This window comes from Pterocles gutturalis, unplaced genomic scaffold, assembly GCF_000699245.1.
Source record: "Pterocles gutturalis isolate BGI_N339 unplaced genomic scaffold, ASM69924v1 scaffold2487, whole genome shotgun sequence".
NCBI classification, from domain to species: Eukaryota; Metazoa; Chordata; class Aves; order Pterocliformes; family Pteroclidae; genus Pterocles; species Pterocles gutturalis.
In genome coordinates this window covers 27,474-48,526 of record NW_010112401.1, presented here as the reverse complement: position 1 = coordinate 48,526, position 21,053 = coordinate 27,474, and the positions used below count along the sequence as shown (strand labels likewise).

General features: G+C 36.1%; 1 protein-coding gene across 1 annotated transcript in view; it reads right to left on the bottom strand.

Moving 5' to 3' along the window:
* LOC104462160 (neuroblastoma-amplified sequence-like) overlaps positions 1 to 21,053 on the bottom strand; it is a gene marked incomplete at its 5' end in the record, with an annotated part of 62,198 nt that overhangs the window by 15,937 nt on the left and 25,208 nt on the right. Inside the window, 2 exons of the mRNA XM_010074007.1 lie at positions 2,440 to 2,550; positions 7,841 to 8,070. Coding sequence (XP_010072309.1) covers positions 2,440 to 2,550; positions 7,841 to 8,070 — 341 coding nt within the window. The remainder of the gene's footprint in view (positions 1 to 2,439; positions 2,551 to 7,840; positions 8,071 to 21,053) is intronic.

Here is a 21,053-nt window from a genome sequence, read left to right as displayed (position 1 = left end):
AAGACCCCCGGCCCCCACCCCCCCTGCCATGGGCAGGGACACCCTCCACTAGCCCAGGTTGCTCAAAGCCTCATCCAACCTGGCCTTGAACACCTCCAGGCATGGGGCATCCACAGCTTCCCTGGGAAACCTGTTCCAGTGTCTCACCACCCTCATAGTGAAAAACCTCTTCTTAATATCTAATTGAAATCTCTTTCAGCTTACAACCATTACCCCTCATCCTGTCACTACACTCCCTGATAAAGAGTCCCTCCCCATCTCTCCTGTAGCCCCCTTCAGGTACTGGAAGGCTGCTATAAGGTCTTCCTGGAGCCTTCTTTTCTCCAGGCTGAACAACCCCAAAATATAGCATATAAAGCATCACTCACTCTTATATATCAGACAAAAACAGATACTTGGAACTGATGTATTTCAAGAGTATGATCTGAATACATTATTCTGTCCAGACCCAAAGATCAAACTAAAGGCTAGATGGACATTAAATTATATTGACTGGATGGACAGAGGTTTGCCATGTGTTTTTGGGGCAGGGTTGATAGTGGATAGGAATGGTTCATTATTCTGTTCAGAAAGATTCTGGAACAAAAGATTCTGTGACAGGCAAACATAAAATTTCCTGTCGCTGAAATAATAAGATGTATTTTGTAGATTTTTAGTAATCAAATGTGATCAGATTCTTCAAAATAAACAATTCAATTTCCATTTAATTTTTTAAAATTCTGAACAATTTTAGTCAGACTCAAATTCATACTGTAACAGAAAAACATGTGATGTTTATTTGCCATCAAGTAATCCAAGGAATAGTTAACATAAACTATGTAAATCCTTCTTCTGAGCTTCTCCCTACATAAAGTGGCTTACAGTAATACTGCATATTTGGTTAAAGAGATTAAGTCTTAGAATAAACTTCTTTCAGTTCAGAATGAATGCGTAACAAGGCATGCATTATTAATGCCATAATCCCAAGACTAAAATAGACTGTAATGGCCATATGCTGTCAATCAACTTTAAAATGAGATTATGATACAACAAAAACATGCTCAGCAGCATATTATGCTATTATACATCAATTTTCAAAATTTTTTTGAATTTCATTAGGGAAAAGGTTGTTACTTTGTACTTCAATGATTTCAGAATTCTATGAATACTAACTCAAGGAGGGCAAGAACAGAGAAGATGATAGAAAACTGTTGCAAAATACCTTAGGTAATATTCTAGTCCCAGAGAAGTCAGCTGGCTCTTTCACATTCACCCCAGTGCTGCTATGTTTATACCCTGATTGTCTATTTTGTTTAAAGCTCTAAATAATTTAGCAGCATCAAAATTTAGAGGGTATGACTTCTCTGTTTTCTGAAGGAAGCAAAGAAAATCTCAGAATGTTATTTAATCTTCTCAGATCTTGCACCAACATCTACAAGGCTTTTTTTTATGCCTCATGTTTTATAAAAAAAAAAAATTAATGCTTTTTAATTAATAGTTAATGTTAAGAGGTACAAATACTGCTGCAAGCTAAAGCTGCTTTCACAATTTAAAACTTGAAACAAACTAGACTAATTTGACCACGTCTGTCAGAACAGTAGATAAGAGCTGCTGTATTACACAGGGGGCTCTACATCACTGTCATCCAAATGCATTATTCAGGCAAGTAGCTTAGTCTTTCATCGAATGGGTTTATTCATCTTTCAGTGGGCAAAATACACTTATCTGATTGACAGGATGTCTAAGTTTAAAAACAAAAAAAAAAGCACCCTCTAACTAACTCTGGAATAGAAAAGAAAAGCATCCCTGCCCCCATGCCCCCCGCAGTGCCAGGTCTGGTCTGCTGTAATCTTGTAGGCTAGGACAGTTCCAAGGAAATACTGTAAAACAAAGGGGCTTCTACAAAAAACTGTAACAGAGATGAATAGATGAATAATGTGAACAGGAAGTTCCAATATATTTATTTCCTTTGCTATTATACAGAAAAGAGACCAATAAATGGCAAAACTTTTTAAAAAATAAATAATTCTGTAAAAACGTTCAAGCTTCAGGACATATTCCAAGGGACTGTAAAAATAACTACAAGACAAGTGGTTGCCAGAAGAGAGAACTACACAGTCAAATCTGTGGAAACCTAAACACTGAAACAAAGTGTTATAAGAACAATAAAACACATATGGACTTTTATCCTTGCTTGTAACACCTATTTTTGTGTCTGATTACAAAATCATCACATGGAAAACACAAAAATTCCCGTTATCCTTGCTTGTAACACCTATTTTTGTGCCTGATTACAAAATCATCACATGGAAAAGACAAAAATTCCCAAACTATCACAACACTAGAAATACGAAAACATAAACCAAACTCTACCCCCAAAATACTTCAGTCTTCTCATAGGTTAGCACGTTATTTCTGTGTAACAGAATCCTATGTGTATTTACAGGCAAGACAACTTACCCACTGTCAGTGAATAAAAATTCCAGATGGGTCATATAAACTTCCCAAAGTGGAACACTGTATCGCTGAGCCAAAGAAACAGCAATCTTATAGACGTTTTCTTCAAGTGTTCTTGTACAGGAGAAACATGAAAGAAAACAAGCACAAGATACACTAAGCCCCCAGAAACATGACATGAAAATAAATACTTACATTAGATAAGTAATGATTTCTTTTTAATTTTTTTCTTCATAAACCAAGAAACTAGAATCACAGTTAAATAAATATACACCAAACACCTTCTTGCATTTGCTTATACTCAGTGCCGCATTCGGGGGAAAATATTAAAAATAGGAAAAAAAATAAAAATCAAACTACAGAGATATTCCAAAGACAGGCATATTTTCCACACAGACCTGGATTCTCCATGACAGTTTCTGCTTAACTGTTGCGCGAAAGCAAAAACCTGAGTTCTCATCTCATTTTAATTACAAAGTGATACAGGACGGAATGTGTCACAGTTAGCATTTATACCATTTACTGCAACACCTATAGTGTTTTAGAACAAATGGCATGTAGGTCCTCAAAGCTCTTCCTAGAAGTTCACAGACAGAAACACTGTTAGTATTTGCAGACTAAAAGGTGTGAAAACATCCAGCTCCACTTTGTAAATGTTCAAGAAATACTAAAAGTTAGTTTTCTGTTACTGTATATCCCTTTAACAGAACAATAGTTGGAGAATCTGTTAAGTGATGAAAGCCTGAAGTTAACTTTATATTAGTTTTCATTAATCCACTGAAGCTAATATGACTCAAATAGACACACACTGTTTTTGTTTTTATGCTGGTATAGGTGCAATGCAAAACTATTAACGCTGATGCTGGGTTTTTGAAGTTTTGTTTTTTGCTTTTGGTTCTGGGGGCTTTTTTCAGAATAATTCCAATAAAAATACCATCTGCTTAGAATTACATCGTAATAGACCTGTCACAAACTTCTTAAAACATGTATTTAGTGTGAATACTGTTGACTATATTGTTTTAGATTCTTTATTTTAAAAGTCATGTGGGACTAAGGAAAAAAGCCTTACTCAACATGAACTGCTACAAAATAGCAAAATTGTGACTGTCAGTAAATTAGTTTACAAAATTATATTAATATCACTCACGTACAGATTCATGTTAACTCCATATGCTTGAGTGACATGATAAGGTCGTTTAGATTCCTTAGATCCATTACATTGTTTTCTACAATACTGGGGGTAGGGGACAGACATTGTGGATCAAAAATAACTTTTAGTACAAGGTTTTCTATACCATCACCAATAAAAGGAAAGTAGAATAAACCTACAGATTAGAGACCATATCCTCCTGGTTCTCTTTTTTGCCATGTACATAGATCTATACCATACATGGATCTATACTAAACAAGGCTTACAACTGGAGTCCACGATTTTACCTCCACCCTAGGTGAACAGCTGACACATTCATACACCTTAATTCTGATTTTCAGATGCTCACTCCAACATATCACATTCCACTCCCGTAGTTGCTACAGAAATTATAGAATCAAAATAAGATCTACAATACAGAGTAGAAAAACAAAATGCCAAGAAAGAACATAACGCTGAAAAATCTTCACAACCAGCTACAAGAATAACCTTTGAATTATAATTATTGCTCTAATAGTTAAAAGAAAACAAACAAACAAACAAAAAACCCACAAAAAAAAGTTCACAGCAAACAAACAAACAAAAAAAAAAACCACAAAAAAAAGTTCACAGACTTCTTGCAATGACGCTTAGTTATGACAACCCCTGAAAACTATTAGGCACTTTACACTGAATAAGATGTATGTAAAGGAAAGGAGGTAGAACACAAGCATTAAAATTGAAAGAAAGAAATATATATTTTAAGATTGAAAAAAATATTTATTCAAATACATTTAAGAAGAAAGAAAAAACCCAAACAAATAGACACTACCCTGTCTCTTCTGTTCCAATGGCCATGGTGCCTCCCCTCTGATTTTCCAGCACAGCAAGGCTTCCTGCACCCAGTCTCTTGAAACTAGACTCAGCCCTTCAGCGCAAACAGAACACTTTTTAACCCAGCAAGGAAAGATGTACCTATGAGGATGATGATCGAAACTTTTTCAGAAATACTCAGTAAGAGTCATCTCATCTTCAGAGGCAGATGCTTTATTCTGTTTTTCGACATTAGGGTGGACTGCCACAACAACACTACACTGTAAATTCCACATCAGTAGCCACAGTTTGTGCAGGCTGCCATTCAGTACATAAAAGCAGATCTATTTTATCCAGTGACACACAGTTGTTGCCAAATCACAACACATGTAAACTTACATTCTCTTGGTTTTTCCAGAAATCATTTGACATATTGTCAACAAGGGGATTGCTACTTAAAGTGAAGGTGAAGATTGATGCAAGAACTGCACAGTGAGTATGCCACCGGCTAAGGGGAAGATAACAGAAGATATTCAGGAAAAGGTACACTGGAGATGATGAGGTTAACAGCACTATTCTGCAGGCTAGTTCTTAACACCGATCTCAATACTTTAATTAAAAAAAAAAAAAGGTACAATATATTACTTTTCTTGTATCATCTATTCAGATATAGAATATCTTGACGGAAGAAGATGATCCTTAGGAAGAATCTAATAACCCTCTACTTAAAAAGTAAAGCATGCTAGTAAAGCTAGCATCCATATGCCTGTGAAAGTATCAAAAACTATGCCTGTGCAGTAGTGTTCAGCTGGGGGTTTGCTGACTATCTTCAAGTTCACAGAAATAAAGATTCCTCAGCTCACAGCAATTTTTTTTTATCTTGTTCTCTAAAACCTCTGCTGTATCTTACATGTGCATGTATTTGCTCACAATTGCAGTCTTCAACATTTCCCATTGCCATCAATCAGCTTCAAAGCATTAGAACCACTACTGGATTCAATCATAATAAAGGGAAATGAGATCGTCTTTTCTAATTGCCCATCTTCAAAAAATGTTAAAAAAAAATCCAACTTGGAGAAGTGAAATGAAGATTTAAGTCACGAGCCTTTAGTTGCCTTTCATGTTTGAAGCAGGAAAATGAGATGGAAGGCTATGGCTGGCTGTTAAATTCTGCAGCAGCACTGCATCAGGGAGAAAAGGCTGCGCCTGCACTGGCAATAGAGCACAGTAGTTTAGCAGAAGCATATACAACAGTTCAGAAGCTAATGTCACTAATAATAGACGAAGTACATTCAAAGTGATTTTACACAGGACCTTCTGGTTGAGTCTTCTGGAAAGGGACATAGTTCATGTGCAGCAAGATCATTCTGAGAAACCAATAAGCCCAACCTGAGTTATACAATTCAGATTGCTTGATAATTGCACAATTTTTCTAAAAATCTAAAGTAAGTATTGCAGATCAGTGACACAAAACAAGGAAGAAAATGTTATTAAATAATTAAATATTCAACTTCTGTTTTCAACATTTTAAGAGAAGCAGTGACGGGCTGAAGACCTCAGAGCCAGGTAAAAAAAAAAAAAAGCCACCCAAAAGCTGGCCTCAAGTAAAAGACTAATTTATAAACCTTATACATCATAGCTGGCCTGAAGCTACATGGGACACTTCACATGATTACTCAGGAATTCCCATTTAGTCTTGCTTTAGTTTCCCCAATTCCTTTCCAGGTACATTCCAGATCTATTTTGCCCAAATAAATTGTTAACTGCTTGAGAACTAACCTTGATTAAGTCTGTGAGGCACCCAGATCTTTAAATATTTGATAAATAATGCATAATAAGCTCTAATGACAATACACCAAATAGGGAAGATAAAACCGACAACTATTTGTTAAGTAGTTTCAGCAAATTGCTCATTCTAGTACAAAGTTGTTTTGTAAATAAGATACCATCTCTTCCAGTTGTTCCTGCAAACAGCACTTCACAAAAGATTAAAAACATAAGGCACTTAATTCAAAAATAAGAAAAAACATGCCACACAATTATACTGAATTTGCACATCGTTTTCACTAGAAAACACAGATTAAGAGTAACTGAGAAGATTAAAGCAAGGAAACTGCAAGCTGAACAAAGAAATTAATTTAATCTTTACAATTGCCTAAAATGGAACTACCACTCTCATCCACATGCTATGAAGCCTTATTTTTACTAACCCTTTCATAGTGTGTTTCAATCTCTACTTACTGTGAGGAACTTTCTTCTCATATTTTTATGAAAGATAGTATCTAAAGAACTCTTGGATAAGAATGTAAGTAAGCACACTGCATCCAAAATAAATATCTATAACAACAGAAGGATTTTTGTATTGAAGTTACTGTAGATAAACAAGATATAACATTCACCTAGTGACATACTACTGACGTGCTCAAAAAACAATACATACCAAACAGGTAACTCCAATGGAAACATTAAAAGATGCTTACAAGCTATTTTTATTAATACAGTGACAAAATCTCTGCAGGTATAGATTTTATAGATGCAAAGCATCAGCTTAGTGTTCAAAACGTGAGGTTATACTATTATTCTTATTCAGCATTTCATAACAATTTTTTTTGCTAACAAATTTCTGTTGGAATTGTAGCTATGAGTAGCTACAATAGTGGAAGACTAAACATCTCAATATGCTCTTCAAAAGCTTTATGCACAGAGTAATTTAAAATTAGGTTAAAAATGATATTCAAAGGTTCTTACTGCATGGAACTCTTCCTTTGACAGTCTAGTGGTTACTTGGCTGTGATTGGCTTTAAAACAAGTACATTCATGACTTGTTCACAGCTTAAAACACCTGCATGCAGATATTAATTAAAAGGTATTTTTTAAATTGAAAGACTGTACTATCCTGTATCTTTCCTTTTTTTCTGTTCTGGATAACTGAGAGGTGAGACAAAAGCATTCTAAATATCAGAACATGTGCAGTGAAGACTTCACTACTTCCAAATGACTACAGGGGAAAAATGTTGTTACAGTCACTTTAACTAAATTATTAAAAATAAAATACAGTTTATCAACTTTTTTTTTTTTTTAAACCACAGTTCATTACAAACTTTGAGGCTTGGGCGTACCCTAATAGATTGCTAGGGGAGGTTTACAGGAGATGAAAGGAAGAGATCAGATCTCCACCTATGCTCTGATTTCATTCCTTCCTGATTAAAATTAGCAGTTAATAAACAAAGAGTTATAGTTTCCATTGGAAGTTATAAATCCATTTGAGCAACATGTCATTTAAGTGGAGTAACTGAATGGAAAAGGCTCCCATTGTAGCAGCATTACAGTGTAAATATCTAAAGCAACGGTTAACTTATCCCTTCTAAAGGTCAGCACTACTTCCAACGTACTTTCCCGATTTAAAGCTTAAAGTAATTCCATTTCAAAATAAAGAAAATAAACATAACAGACATTACTTACTCTGCCAATCCTAGTATTGTTTCTCTCTTGTACTGTCCATCTGCAGTAAACCTCTGCACATCCACTCCTTTGCCAAGTCCTTGCAGAATCTGAGCTTGAGTGAAATCCAGTAGTCGTTCATTGTAGTAACGCAGCTGATTTATCAAAGTTGCTATTTCTTCAGGCCAGTCTGTATAGCCATACTGAGTAACATGCTTTGTGACCATCTGAATCAGCTCTTCTGGATCAGCCTGTGAAAATAATTGAAAAACTAAAAAAAAAGCCCTGTAAATTTATTTTCAAAAAGTGCATCATTTAGAATTGATCCCTGTGTTCAGAAGAGATATATTTTTATTCCATTTCTGGAAAGTTTTAAGTACAACAGAATTACAAATTTTCCGTAAGAGCTATTTGCTATAACATCAAAATTTATCCTTTTTGGAATGTTTTAGACTATTCCATATCCTACAAAAATTCAAACAAACTTACCTAACTAAATTAATAGTAACAAGTATTTCACTATGACTGAATTAATTTGTTTTTAAACCCCTCATTTTTATTAACACTGAACTAGGCAACTGGTCGGTAAAATACTTCAACAAATCAAAGACAACTTAGCAAATCTCTCCTCAGTCCCACTACAAATAAGTTTACTCATAAAAACCTCAAAAGTAAGAATGGAAGCAATAATGCAAACTGGGGTTTTTTGTTACTGAATTTTTAATAAACTTCTATTACACAGAATGGATAAAAGCAATAGCTTAGCATTGTAAGCGTTGAGCACTGATACTTTTGAAGAACAAGCGTTCAAGATCTGGATGGCTGTTGTGTTTAGGCACCTCTACTTGAACACAGCTGTGTATGGTATGGAATCACTCAGCACCCTCAATACCTTGATCTCTCTCTTCCATGAAAAAAAGAGGCCACCAGCAGCACAATGCCCACAAGGAAGCACCGTGATTTCTGTGCAGCACCCACTGAGGAAGAGGTGCTGCAAAAAGAGCCACCAAAAAATGCCTGGGGATGTCAACTGTAACTGAAATATTTTCTAAAAGAAACAGCTGATTTAAGTGCAGTGATCTCAAGAATGTCAAGTGTACTGGACAAACATTTTCATTACAGAATGATTCTGCTAAATTAGAAGCTAAACTTATGAACACTAACTATAGTGCACAGCAGGGTAAAAGTGGCACCAAATGTCTGAACCTTGAAGCATGCTTCAGTTTTTTTATTACTTGCTGGTCATTCTAAATTGATTTTCTTTTTCTTTTTTCTTTTCAAGTCTTAGCTGACAGGCTGCTCACCAAGTCATATTAAATGCTGCAGAGCATCCATTTTCTTCTCCACATGGTATTTTTCTGAAGCCCTCTAAACATTGCAAACTCATTGATTTTATAAACAACATCAGTAGTTCTTTCAAGGCTGCTTAGGAGGTTAGTAACAGAATAATAAAACCTCAGAAAAGAGACAGGTAAGCAGAGCCATGCCTTTACAATGCAATTATATCTGCGGGAAACCAATACACTCCTTATGTACCCTGGTATCTCATTTTAAGTGATACCCTAGAATGTGAGCATGGAGATAAGGAAAGTCAGACCAAGATGTGGAAACCTGTTTAACCTAATTGCCTAAATTCTCTGTACAGTCCACTGAGAAAGGCAGATCCTTCTGACAAGCTATGAGGGTCAATTTGCTCTTTTTTTGTGAAGTTTCCCCTCACTCCATTAAGAAGAGCAGAATCCAATGTCAGCACTCTTCCAGTGCACAGCCCACGGGATTGTTCATAAAGTACACAGAGACTATCTTCAAAGTATTTTCAAACAAATATGGCAGAAGTCTTCCTTGAGAAATGGCTTCTGAAGATGAAAAGATAATATTTTTAATAAGTTTCCTGAATGACACATAATTTTTCACCTTCAGAAACAACTAAACTTGAGTATTTACAACAATAACTTAAAATAATACTAATTAGTAAGACAGGTAGATTAAAATAATTTTATTTTTGGTCCACAGTTGTCTTTAATACATTTGGCAATCATAATCTTTAAATGTGCAATTCCTTTTAAAAAAAAATAATCTGCCACTTTATTTCCAATCATAATATTCTGACCAAGTTGTCACCCTCTCAAACCATATCTATCACTAGTCCCAACTTCATTCCCCATTTGCTACATTGCCCTGAAAGCATCTGTGTGCAATCTTCCATGCTGCCTGTTTACACTTCAAAGGAATACCTTAAGGCTATTTAATCAGCTTAATTATTTTTCTGCTAATATTTTCATCAAATAATACCTACAAAGATGCAATAATAGGTGCATGGTTCCGCCAGGACTGCTCTCTATCAAATCAAGGACCACTGTGGGATACAGTAGTACCACAATAAACAGGAATGATGACAAACTGTTACAAGGAAGGAAAGAGAAGGTAGTGTAAGATAATCTGATGGACATGTTGTTTAAGGGATCGATATGATCCTTGGATGCACATATGAGGAACAAGAAACCAAAAAATTATATTGACATTTGTCATGAAGATAACTAATTCCCACTAATAGGTTCTTTTCTGATTTTCAAGTTCTGAAATATGTTATAAAAGGGATGGCTCTGAAAAGTATCACAAAAATTATTTAAAGGATTTAAGAAACGTATCTTATAGTAATATACAAATGATGTCTCCAGAAGCAGGGTCTACTGAGCTTATTAATGAGAGACTTAGAATAACAGAATCACACCCTGTATGAATACCCATGTATGTATGTTCATACATATGTAAGGCATATTAAAAATATAAGTATAAAAGACACTTAAGATAAAAGAGATAAAAGTATGAGATCTGGTAGCTGGTAAATTAACATATATACATTCAGACTAAAGAAGGCTCAAGCTGTTTTTTTACTGCTAGCAGTTGCTAAGGATTGTGTTGAACTCTTCACCGCTAAAAATCTCTCAATCAAGTTTTGTCCTCTTTTGTCCCTTACAAGACATATGTTCCAAACTATCAGAGCATGTGAAATCAAAAATAATTTTCAAGAAATCAAACAGCCTGCTTCATGCAGAGCCTATACTGATATCTGATGGGACACTTTCTAGGTTTTTTTTTAGTCTATAAAAACCAATCTTTCCCAAATTGCAGTTGTTTGCAAAACTCATTTACTGGAATGACACAGTTTTCCTTCCCTTAGATTTGTTATCCTTCTATAAATTTAAAATGTTTTCTTAAATAACAGTGCTGCTTGCACAGTACTTATTAGGCATTCAACCCAAGCTCAAGGATACAATATAAAGAGCTAAAATGTTTGGTATCAAGTTGTGTAGAACGTTTATTTCATAACTTTAAGTATTCATTCTTTAATATCTTCACATTTTTAATAACATGTTTTAAAAGATAAGCACAAATATTTCTATATCCATTAGATACCTACTTCAATTAGACATGATGCTTGTTCTAACAAACTAATACAGAAAGATCATTACAGCTGTATTGCCAGTATTCAAACAAGTCTTAACAGTTTTTAATTGAAAACAGCATAATTACTAGCTAGTAATAGTAGCTGGTGACAAATATTTAAAATGAGCAAAATCAGCAAAGGCTGACTTTTACTGCAGCATTCATTTACAAATTCTCTGACTTTCTTGAAAATTGGAACAGGCACTTAAAAAAAATCTCTACAGCAATTTGTGTAAATAAAGTTTGAGAGGTTAGACCAATAAGAAATCATATTCAACTTGTTCTCTTTCTAATGTTATCTGTCAAAAAAAAAAAAAACCAAAAAAACCCCAAACCACTACTACACTATTATCTCTGCTGGCTTTTCAGTCTTTCAGACACTTAGAAATCGTGCCTAGGTGTCCAACTCCCTGGTCTGACAGGTAAATCTCCTCCAGTACTTCCAGACAGCTATTTGATCATTCAGGAAGGGTATTTTACGCACAAACACAGCAGCAAACACAGGTTCAGTTTCCAGAGGAGCCTCCACAGCATTGCAAGGGAAATCCCTCACGAATCCCAATGCATTTTACTCATCCATTGCACTAATGCTATGGTTTGTGCTGCAAGTGTTGCCTTGGCAATAGTGGCATAAACTTTGCTTAGGAATTAAAAAAAAGGAGAAAAAAGTAAAAAAATACTTATTTCAGCAGAAAGCCAACTTAATTCCACATTGTTAGATACAATTTACTCAGCGCACAGCAGCACAAGTTACTGTCAACATGCACCACCAGCCACTACCAGAAAGCCTCAGCTGGGGCTCACGATCCACCCGACTTGATGTTGTAAAGCAGTATTTCTCTTTGACCATCCTCTGGGAGTAACACTCATGAAGTCCTTCAAACTCTGTATGTTACTGTGATGTTATAAAAGCAACCCTGGTTTTAAAAGAAGAGGTAGTGATCTTACAATTTCTTCACCCTGATCCCGAAAATCATCTTCCATTTGATTTTTGTTTTTTTCCTGGCAAGTTGCTATTTCTTTTTTCTTTCAAATCTCTTTACAAGACTTAATTCAGCCATACACATTAGGGGGGAAAAAAAAAAAAAAAAAAAAAAAGAATCTGAGTCAGTTTTTCTCCTGTTCCTCTCCCACACAGGAAATGGCAACAATTTTACAGCTATGGTAAGAGAGATAAATAATAAAAAGCTCTACTTTAAACACGTCATTGAGATAATACTACATCACTGTAAGGATATTTAGCTTGTTTACTTCTTTTAAGACCATGTCTCTTTCCAATTGTTCTAAAAGGAAGGATTATTCTTTTGGTTTTGTTTTCAATGTAAATGGTCTTCAGACTGTAACACAGAAACAACTAGGAACACTGATGAGAAAAGCTGCTTAGATCACCGAGGCCAACCTGCTCATCATCACCCCAAACACATAACTGATGTTGTGGACCTTTCTGTACTGAAGTTGCAAAATATTTCCACGACCTTTTTAACTGCAATCTTTTGGTAATGATCAAAAGCTGCAACTGCAGTGAGCCACAGGAATCTGAAGGGAAAGGCCAAGGACACAGTAAGGTGTGCCCAGATCCTTGTAACACCAGATTTGTTCCAAACCATTTGAAGTGACCCTAAGAAAGAGATCATGCTACAAAGGAAGACACATACACTAAGCAAAACCCTAATGGTTAGCAAAAATAGAAGATGACAGCACATGAGCAAAGCAAGAGACACCAGGCAGCAGGGTGTAAGATTCCGGCTGCAGACACAGTTGCACTTTGATCCCTACCCTGCCTCTAGCTGCTGCCCAGCTCCAGCACTTCTAACAGAACCAAACTACACCTCTGGAAAGCACTTACATTTCAGGCAGGAGAGCTCTCCCTAATCCTTGTAGCTACTGCCACAATCCCTGTAGTAAGTGATTCAATGTGTGATAAATTTGATGGAGGGGAGGCAAGAAAAAAATAAAAAAAGAATTAAGAGAAGCATGAATAGGTGACACTTTTCCTCACATACCGAAGCAGGAAAAAGTATTTACAGGAAAGAAATAGTTCACTCAAGAAGTAGAATACATTCCTCCACAGGAGAGCTTTTCATTAATCAAATCAATGGCACTTGTCCTCAACTGAGTCTGTTGTCATGCTATGAGTTAAGAGTACATTAACTTAGATGCAGCACCACATGAATTTGGGGTGGCATACCCTTCAGATCACAGCTGTCTCACGTCTGTTCTCCTCAAAGCAAAAGATAAAGCGTACAGCTGAGATGGAAGACCAGAACATCTCAGAAATAAAACCTGTACTGTCACATCACTCAAGTGTAAGGATACTTCAGCTTTCTTTGCTCTCCCACTACTGCAGCTATGTATATTGTGGGGTGACAACACTGATCTGCCTAGGATCAGCTTTCACAACCATTTTTTAAATGGATACAAGAAGCAGCAAATCCCATCACCCACCAGTGAAACCACATCAAGTCAACATACAAGGATACCTACTAGAATATCTTTTATAAGGTACAAGATGCATCAGAATAAAGTTGCACAAACTAACAAAAAAAAAATAGAGATGAGCTGAACAGTAAATCCTCAATTATCAAACCTATATGTAGCTCTTATACATTCAGACAATATTAAAATAATTTTCTATTTCACATTTATAATCTTAAATGATCCATCACAAGTTTTTGTAACATACTCTAATGTCTCAGGTATATTTAAGTATAATAATTTTAAAGCTTGTTCGTACTCTTAAAAAATGCTTGTCACCACAGTACTGTACATGGGTGATGCAAACAAGCAATTTCATACTGTACTAAAAAACATAGATCTGCATTTTGCAGATTCAGGAATGCAGCTGCGGATTTCAGTTCCCTAGCTTCCCTTCTCACCTCCACCACTGATTCATTCAGATTTCTCTTTTTTCCAAGAACTGAAACTGGATGTTTTAAACTTAATTCCAGACGAGTGGCTGTATAAAACAAATGCTCCTGGATCACAGTTTAACAGCCAGTACCATTAGCTCTCACTTAAAGTGGCCAAGTTTAAAACACTCCCAAACTTACATGTTCCACAGATGCAACCTGTAACGTTATACAACATGCAGATTACACAGGTGAATGCGAGCTTCACAGTCCTAGTCTGTTTAGGAGTTTAAGGCTAGTACTAACTTAAAAGGGTGATCTGAATTTCCAGGGAAATTAGTGAAAAGCAAATATGGATATTTGCAGTGAAATTAGAATAAACTAATCCATGGCAAAAAGATCTTTCCAAACCCAAGAGTTTGTGAATTATGAGAGGAACACAACACCACAATTAAACATTTTATAAATAAGTATTCACAATTTCAGTGAGATTGGAACTAATTAATTTTATGTCCCAAGTCCTGCTTTCTTCCACTATCAGGCAATAAGGACCTACAATAACAATTCGTACTGCAAACATATGATCATAAATGACATGTCATGCAAATGTGCTTCGTTGCTTTATGAATAGAAACATATTGGGAATACAAAATCTACAAAAGCCTGGAAAAATATAGTATTTCCAAACTGCAGTCTAAAAAGAACAAACCATCTCTCTGTGTCAGTGTTTTTTTCTGGGTTTTTTTTGTTTGGAGTGTTTTGTTTTGGTTTGTTTTTTAAGAAGGAATGTTATATGTTTTGAATAAGCAATGCTGAAACATAATGACTGAGAACTGAAACACTTTGAACAGGAAAGTAGGGTATGTCACTGTCACTTCAAGATCACTATACTGGAAACTAACTGAATCTTTTAAGGACAAAAGGTTGCCCAAGATGCTAGTATGATTAAAGGCATGACGTAAGTGGAATCCAAGGAATATTTTCTGCCAACAAAGCCGCCAGAAGAGACTGAATAAGAAAGGACTGAGAGTTAAGCTGTTAGTTTTGAATTATTAATCAGATGTTGCTAGCACAGAACCTTAAAATAATATTACCTGTTGTTTTTATTTCTGCTTCAGAAATCACACTAAAGATGGTATCAGAACTGGGCTAAGCACTTTACAGCACCTATTACACAAAACCATGTTCTGCAGGATTTTTTTAACTCTATTTGCAGAGGTACCACAATCACTGTCTAGAATTATCAGAATACTCAAAACCAGGAGGAAAATGCAGTTAACAAATTTAATTTCATCTATACATTCTGTTTTAAGGTCAGTCACCCATAACAAAATTAAATCACACAGTCAGCCAGGATATCTGCAGTATTTATACACTATTGAATGTTAATATCTGCATGTTAGTCTAGAAATTGCTTGAATTTTTAAAGATATTTTAAGGTAAATTCCTAAAAGATGAAACTTGGTGACAAAAGTAACACATGATCTTTTAATAGCCAGCAACAGAAGAAACAATGACAACAAAGTGACTTCAGGCCCAAACAAGTACAACACCAATCAAGATAGTTTCCAATACAGAAGCTAGTACTACTGCTGCAGGAAGAAAATAATTAAAAAAAAAAAAAATAAAGAGGCTGCTGCTAAGTAATAAGACATAAAAATAATTTGAAAAGTTGTCCAGGCAGTTGTTTCTACTGTTATGTTAAATGACTTGTGTCTGAAGAGTTCAACAAATTGCTCTAGTGCTCTGTTTTAAATCCTTTTTTGCTTTGTTTTCAATCAGCTACTCCAGCAAGAGTGAGGAACAATTTGTCCCAAGAGAAAATGTTTTCATAGTTTCCTTTCTACTTTGTGTTCTCTTACAGATTCTCTCTTACTGAGTAAGATATTGACCACTCAGATTTAGGTAGAACAATCGCAACTCATCATTTTGCCTGACGGCTGTTCTAATGGAACTAACACATGACATATAAAGGTTAAAATGCCAATTGAAAGAACACCTCTGAAAACCGAAAATTACTACATAGTTTTGAGTGAAGTGCCTACTAAATTCATAGGACACAATTAATTTCCCACTTGCAGTCAGCATTATTCTCAGTAAATAATGTCACAGTTTAGGCAATTACCCTAACCTTGTGTCTATCTCCCTTTTCTCTAAAAAAAATAATCATGCTTTATTTTTGAATATATTATGGTACTGCATATTCTTTTAGAATACGTCTTTAATCTTGATCTGCGTGGCAGCAGCTGTAGCCATATACAAGCATACACTCCTACAGTAAAATACATATACCCTATATATACATATATATATATATACACACACATACACTTCGGGACAAGCATACACTGCTACTGTAACACTTCATTACAATATGATAGTTTTAGTTTAAGTACAATACTGTACCATTTTATTTTCTACAGTTACTTGTCTGGATACATGCAAATATTTCTGTATCTTACTAATTTAAAGCTTGAAAACTAAATATTCCATGAGCTACAAAACACATAATTTTCTCTTCCCTGAGAATTTTTAAAATGCCAGAACTCAAATATTTTTTCATCATTATCCAGGAGCACTGCTAGCACTCCTGATTAGAAGCACGAATTTCTCAGTGACGACCTTCTCTTATTGTATTGGTAATGGATTTAAACTGGAAGAGGGCAGATTTAGATTAGATGTTAGAAAGATATTCTTTACTGTGAGGGTGGTGAGGCACTGGAACAGGTTGCCCAGGGAAGCTGTGGATGCCTCATCCCTGGAGAGGTTCAAGGTCAGGTTCAACGAGGCTTTGAGCAACCTGGGCTAGTGGAGGGTGTCCCTGCCCATGGCAGGGGGGTTGGAACTTGATAACCTCAAAAGTCCTTTCCAGCCCAAACCATTCTATGATTTTATGATTCTATGTGATGTACATTTTCATGAATAGCTTCTTTAGGTTAAATTTATAGGGGTCCATAGGTCAATCTAGCATTTATCCTCAACTCTCCAAGATGGGGGGGGGGCAAACCCAAAATAAACAAACAAAGAAAACCACCAAACAGACAAACCACAGGAGGAGCAGAGGGGAATGGGAATTCCCACGGATGGATAGGAATGGAGGGGGAATTCCCATTGATGGAGGGGAATGGGAATTCAGCATTGTCTGAAGTTACCTATACTGCGAACCCAGATGAATAAAATTTTGCTAAAATATTTTGTGTTCTAAGATGAATAGAAAATTTCCATCAGGCAGCTTGCAAAATTAATGAAGCTCACTGACTGGAGAAATAGTTACACAAACACAGAAAATGAAAGCAAAAGAAGATAAAGCCAATTGACTAGGGGAAGACTGCTTCAAAAAGCTGTTGGTCACCTTTATACTGTTTCCCAGAGAGGAACAAAACTCTCTGCAAGAAGGAAAGCATTAGTATTTATCCCAACTACCTCCCTTGCATGAAAAGCCACAAATATGTCTCTGGAGGAACACAGGCAAGCTAGACCTCAAACCTGTGCTGAAATGAAAGGCTGGTTTGAAGATGCTCTTTTCTGAAAGAGTATTTCTGAACAGCTGCCTCAAGAACAACCCTCACTCTGCTTTCAGAAGTAGGATTTAACAGAATAGCTTATATAACCCTTGAGAAATAAAAATAAGAAGCACTGTAATCATCTCATTTTCTTAAGCACAATTTATCTTGAAGAAAAAACCCCAGACAAACAACTATGTAACAATAGCTCTTTTCTGAGTCACCTAAATATTATTTGGTCCCCATCAAGAATGGCAATGCTTTGTAATGTTGTGTGCTTAACAAAGAAATACGAGCATCTGTGAAACACTGGCTTATCTATATCAAACACACTTCAATCAAAGGAACATAGCTGTCACAATCTGACTGCAATGTCACTAATTGCTGGATTAGTATTTCAGGGATCATACTGGAAGACAGTCAAAAACATCTACAATGACTACTAGTTCAGGAGAGCTTACTTGAGTTTCAAGCCTTCAAACATCGTAATTAGGTAAGTTCTGTGCTTGCACACCACCATGACCAGATGGCATTCATCCCTCAGCTCTCAAGGAACACAAAACATGAAATTATTTTAAATGGCAGGCTAAGGTGCATCAGCAAACATCATGAAAAACACTTTTCCAGAGTGCAAGTCCCATCTGAAAAATGGATCTCAAGGGGTTCTTCATAGGGATTACAGACCAGCGAGTCAGCTTTCCATCCCTGGTAAAATGGGAGACTCTGTAACAAACAATAAGACCACTGAGCACATGCCTTAACAGAGCTTGGTGGGAAAAAGTTAGCATGACCTCTGTAAAGGGAAATCCACTTTGTCAGCTTGCTGGAGGGCTATAAGGGTGTCAATTAGCACATGGACAAACAATATATATCAAAGAATTTTGGAAGATCTGTATAAGTTTCCCTACCAAAGTCCACTCAGGAAACTTAAGGTGCCAAAGGACTGGAAGAAAGGTCCTTTCATGAACTGAAACTGGTTAAACTCCTGATTAAAGGAGAGGCAAAAGCTTAGTGATCATTTTTTCAGATAGGGGAGGGCCAGCAGCAAGCCTCTAGGGGCAGGTTTTGAGATCGCTTTCATTCAGAATTTCTTATCAATGACCTGAAGAAGGGATGAGCAATAAATATTTAAGTTTTCTGATTATATTAAGCTCTTTGAATTACTCAAATATCATGCTACATATCAAGACTACAGTACTTGGCCTATTTTAGTGTTTTAAAAAAAAAAAAAAAAAAAACAAATAAAACTTCTCTCAAGATCAGTGCTTCGCCTGCCAGTTAATGTCTCATCCATGGTGTCTTCCCCCACTGCCCTCCCTCTCCCTGGTTCTCCCTCTGTCACAGACTCCACACACATGCAGGAAGGTCAATAGGAGAAAGAATAGTGCAGCATAGATTCAAGGAGTTACACTCTCATCTCTTCCAGTTTTGCTTTTGGAACCATCAGATATGCACTGGACTTAGAAACAGAACCATATACCAAATGAGGTTGATTCCCCACCCCCCCCACGATTAATGAGTAATAGCAAGCAGCCTGGTATATAAAAAGAAGTGCTAGGCATAAACAGCAGTGTGAAAAGGAAGTGGAGCAACCTAAAGACCAGCAAAGGAACTTGAACTTGATGCAGGACATGCAACAGAAAATTCAAACAATGAAGCAAAGGGGAGAAATCACACTGCCAAAGGAAATTTGCTAGTTTTCAGCATAATTAACAAAACAGAAAGAGGGGCCAAAGAGGAGACTAGGGCTTGAATCAGGACTTAAAATAGGAAAAAAAAAAAGTAAAGAAGGTCATGTTTTACGTCCATCATAAACCAACAATAAAGAGCACTACCATTTTACCATCTAAAATAGACATAGTGCTAGGCATTGTGTTGTGGACAAAAAGTTGAATGACAAGACAGAATGAAACAAGACTGTCTGACACAATCTGTCAGTTTTGTGTGTCAGTTTTAACAGATCTGTGTACGTGAGGTTTTACTGGAGTCTAAGTTGAGATTAAAAATGCATATATTATTTCTAGTGAGTTAAATTCACAATTAATAATAGGAATGTGACAGGATATTACTATTAAACACAAACCAACATGCAACCATTTAATGAGCACTTGATTTGCAATGAGAGACTACCTTGTGTATAGCCTTAATTTCTAGATGCACTACAGTGCCATGTAATAAGGCTAAAGCCATTAGACCTCATACAGCAGGGGTAATACATCTGGTAGCCCCTAAGATCTGTCCCTGTCCCTCCTCCTGTATACAGTCTTCTTATACAATATCTATTTCCATTCCAAAAGAAGTCTTTATTTTCAACATCCACATTCAGAATATTACCTAAAGCTGGTCAAAGCAGGTCAAACCTGCAGAATGAAATCCCACAAAATCAACACAAATTTCTACATATTCATTCCCAAGTTCAAGCATTCTTCTTTTGACCTTGCTTTCATTAATGCAAAAAAAGATAAACACATATCAGCATTTAACAATTTAAAAACTGTTCCACATCCTGTTTTTCCCCTATGGGAAAGGAGAAGAGAGAGAATAAGAAACACACCACACAATTGTCACAGCTACTTAATGCACTTAAAGGCTACAGATGCCATTGAGGTGAGTATAGAGAACTTAAATATGGTTCTGCGAAGGAAGATATGAATAGACAGAAACAATGGTCTAACAATGACAGAAATAAAGAGAAACACTACAGGAATTACCATACAGAACAGCTGTGATAAAAACAGAGAAAAAAAAAAAACCACAAGAAAACCTCAGAAAAAAACCCTATGTTGTAGACAGTGAATTTATGTGAGTGAAAGCAGACCTAATTCTGCCTCTTACAGAGAGATTGACAGAGGCTTCCCTGAGCATCAAGCAACAGAAAAGGGAAGCAGGTTAAGTGCACAGAGCACAAGTTCACTGTGTAAATGCCCCTTTTCACACAGTGACTCAGAAGGCAGTTACATCTTCGGAACTGAACTCCCAGCTTCTTCACCAACTCTAGGCTGCATCAAAAGCATCACTAAGCAGAATCTCTGATGTTACCTTTTCAACATATTGCCAGTCACAGTGCACAAAATGATTCATTTTCTTGAATGAAAACAACAGGTATGGGAATAAAATAAAAACCTAAGATTTTTCTGCTAACAGCAACTTTCCTCATCTGCTATTAATTGCAAAATTCCCACTACCCTCTGCAACTTAGGAGTATTTGTTAGAACTATTGCTTGCTGCTCCAAGAAAAAGCTTGCCCTCCAGCTAAAGTCAGTAAAATACTCCTCTCCAAAACAACAGAAACACCTCAGCATTAGATTATTAGCATGAAGACAGGAACATAACATATTAATTAACCTTAGGGTAATTAAAAATTTCACTCCTTTCTAGAGTAAATAATCCCCCAGATATATTTATTCTGGTCACTTATCAGATCACCAGAACAGG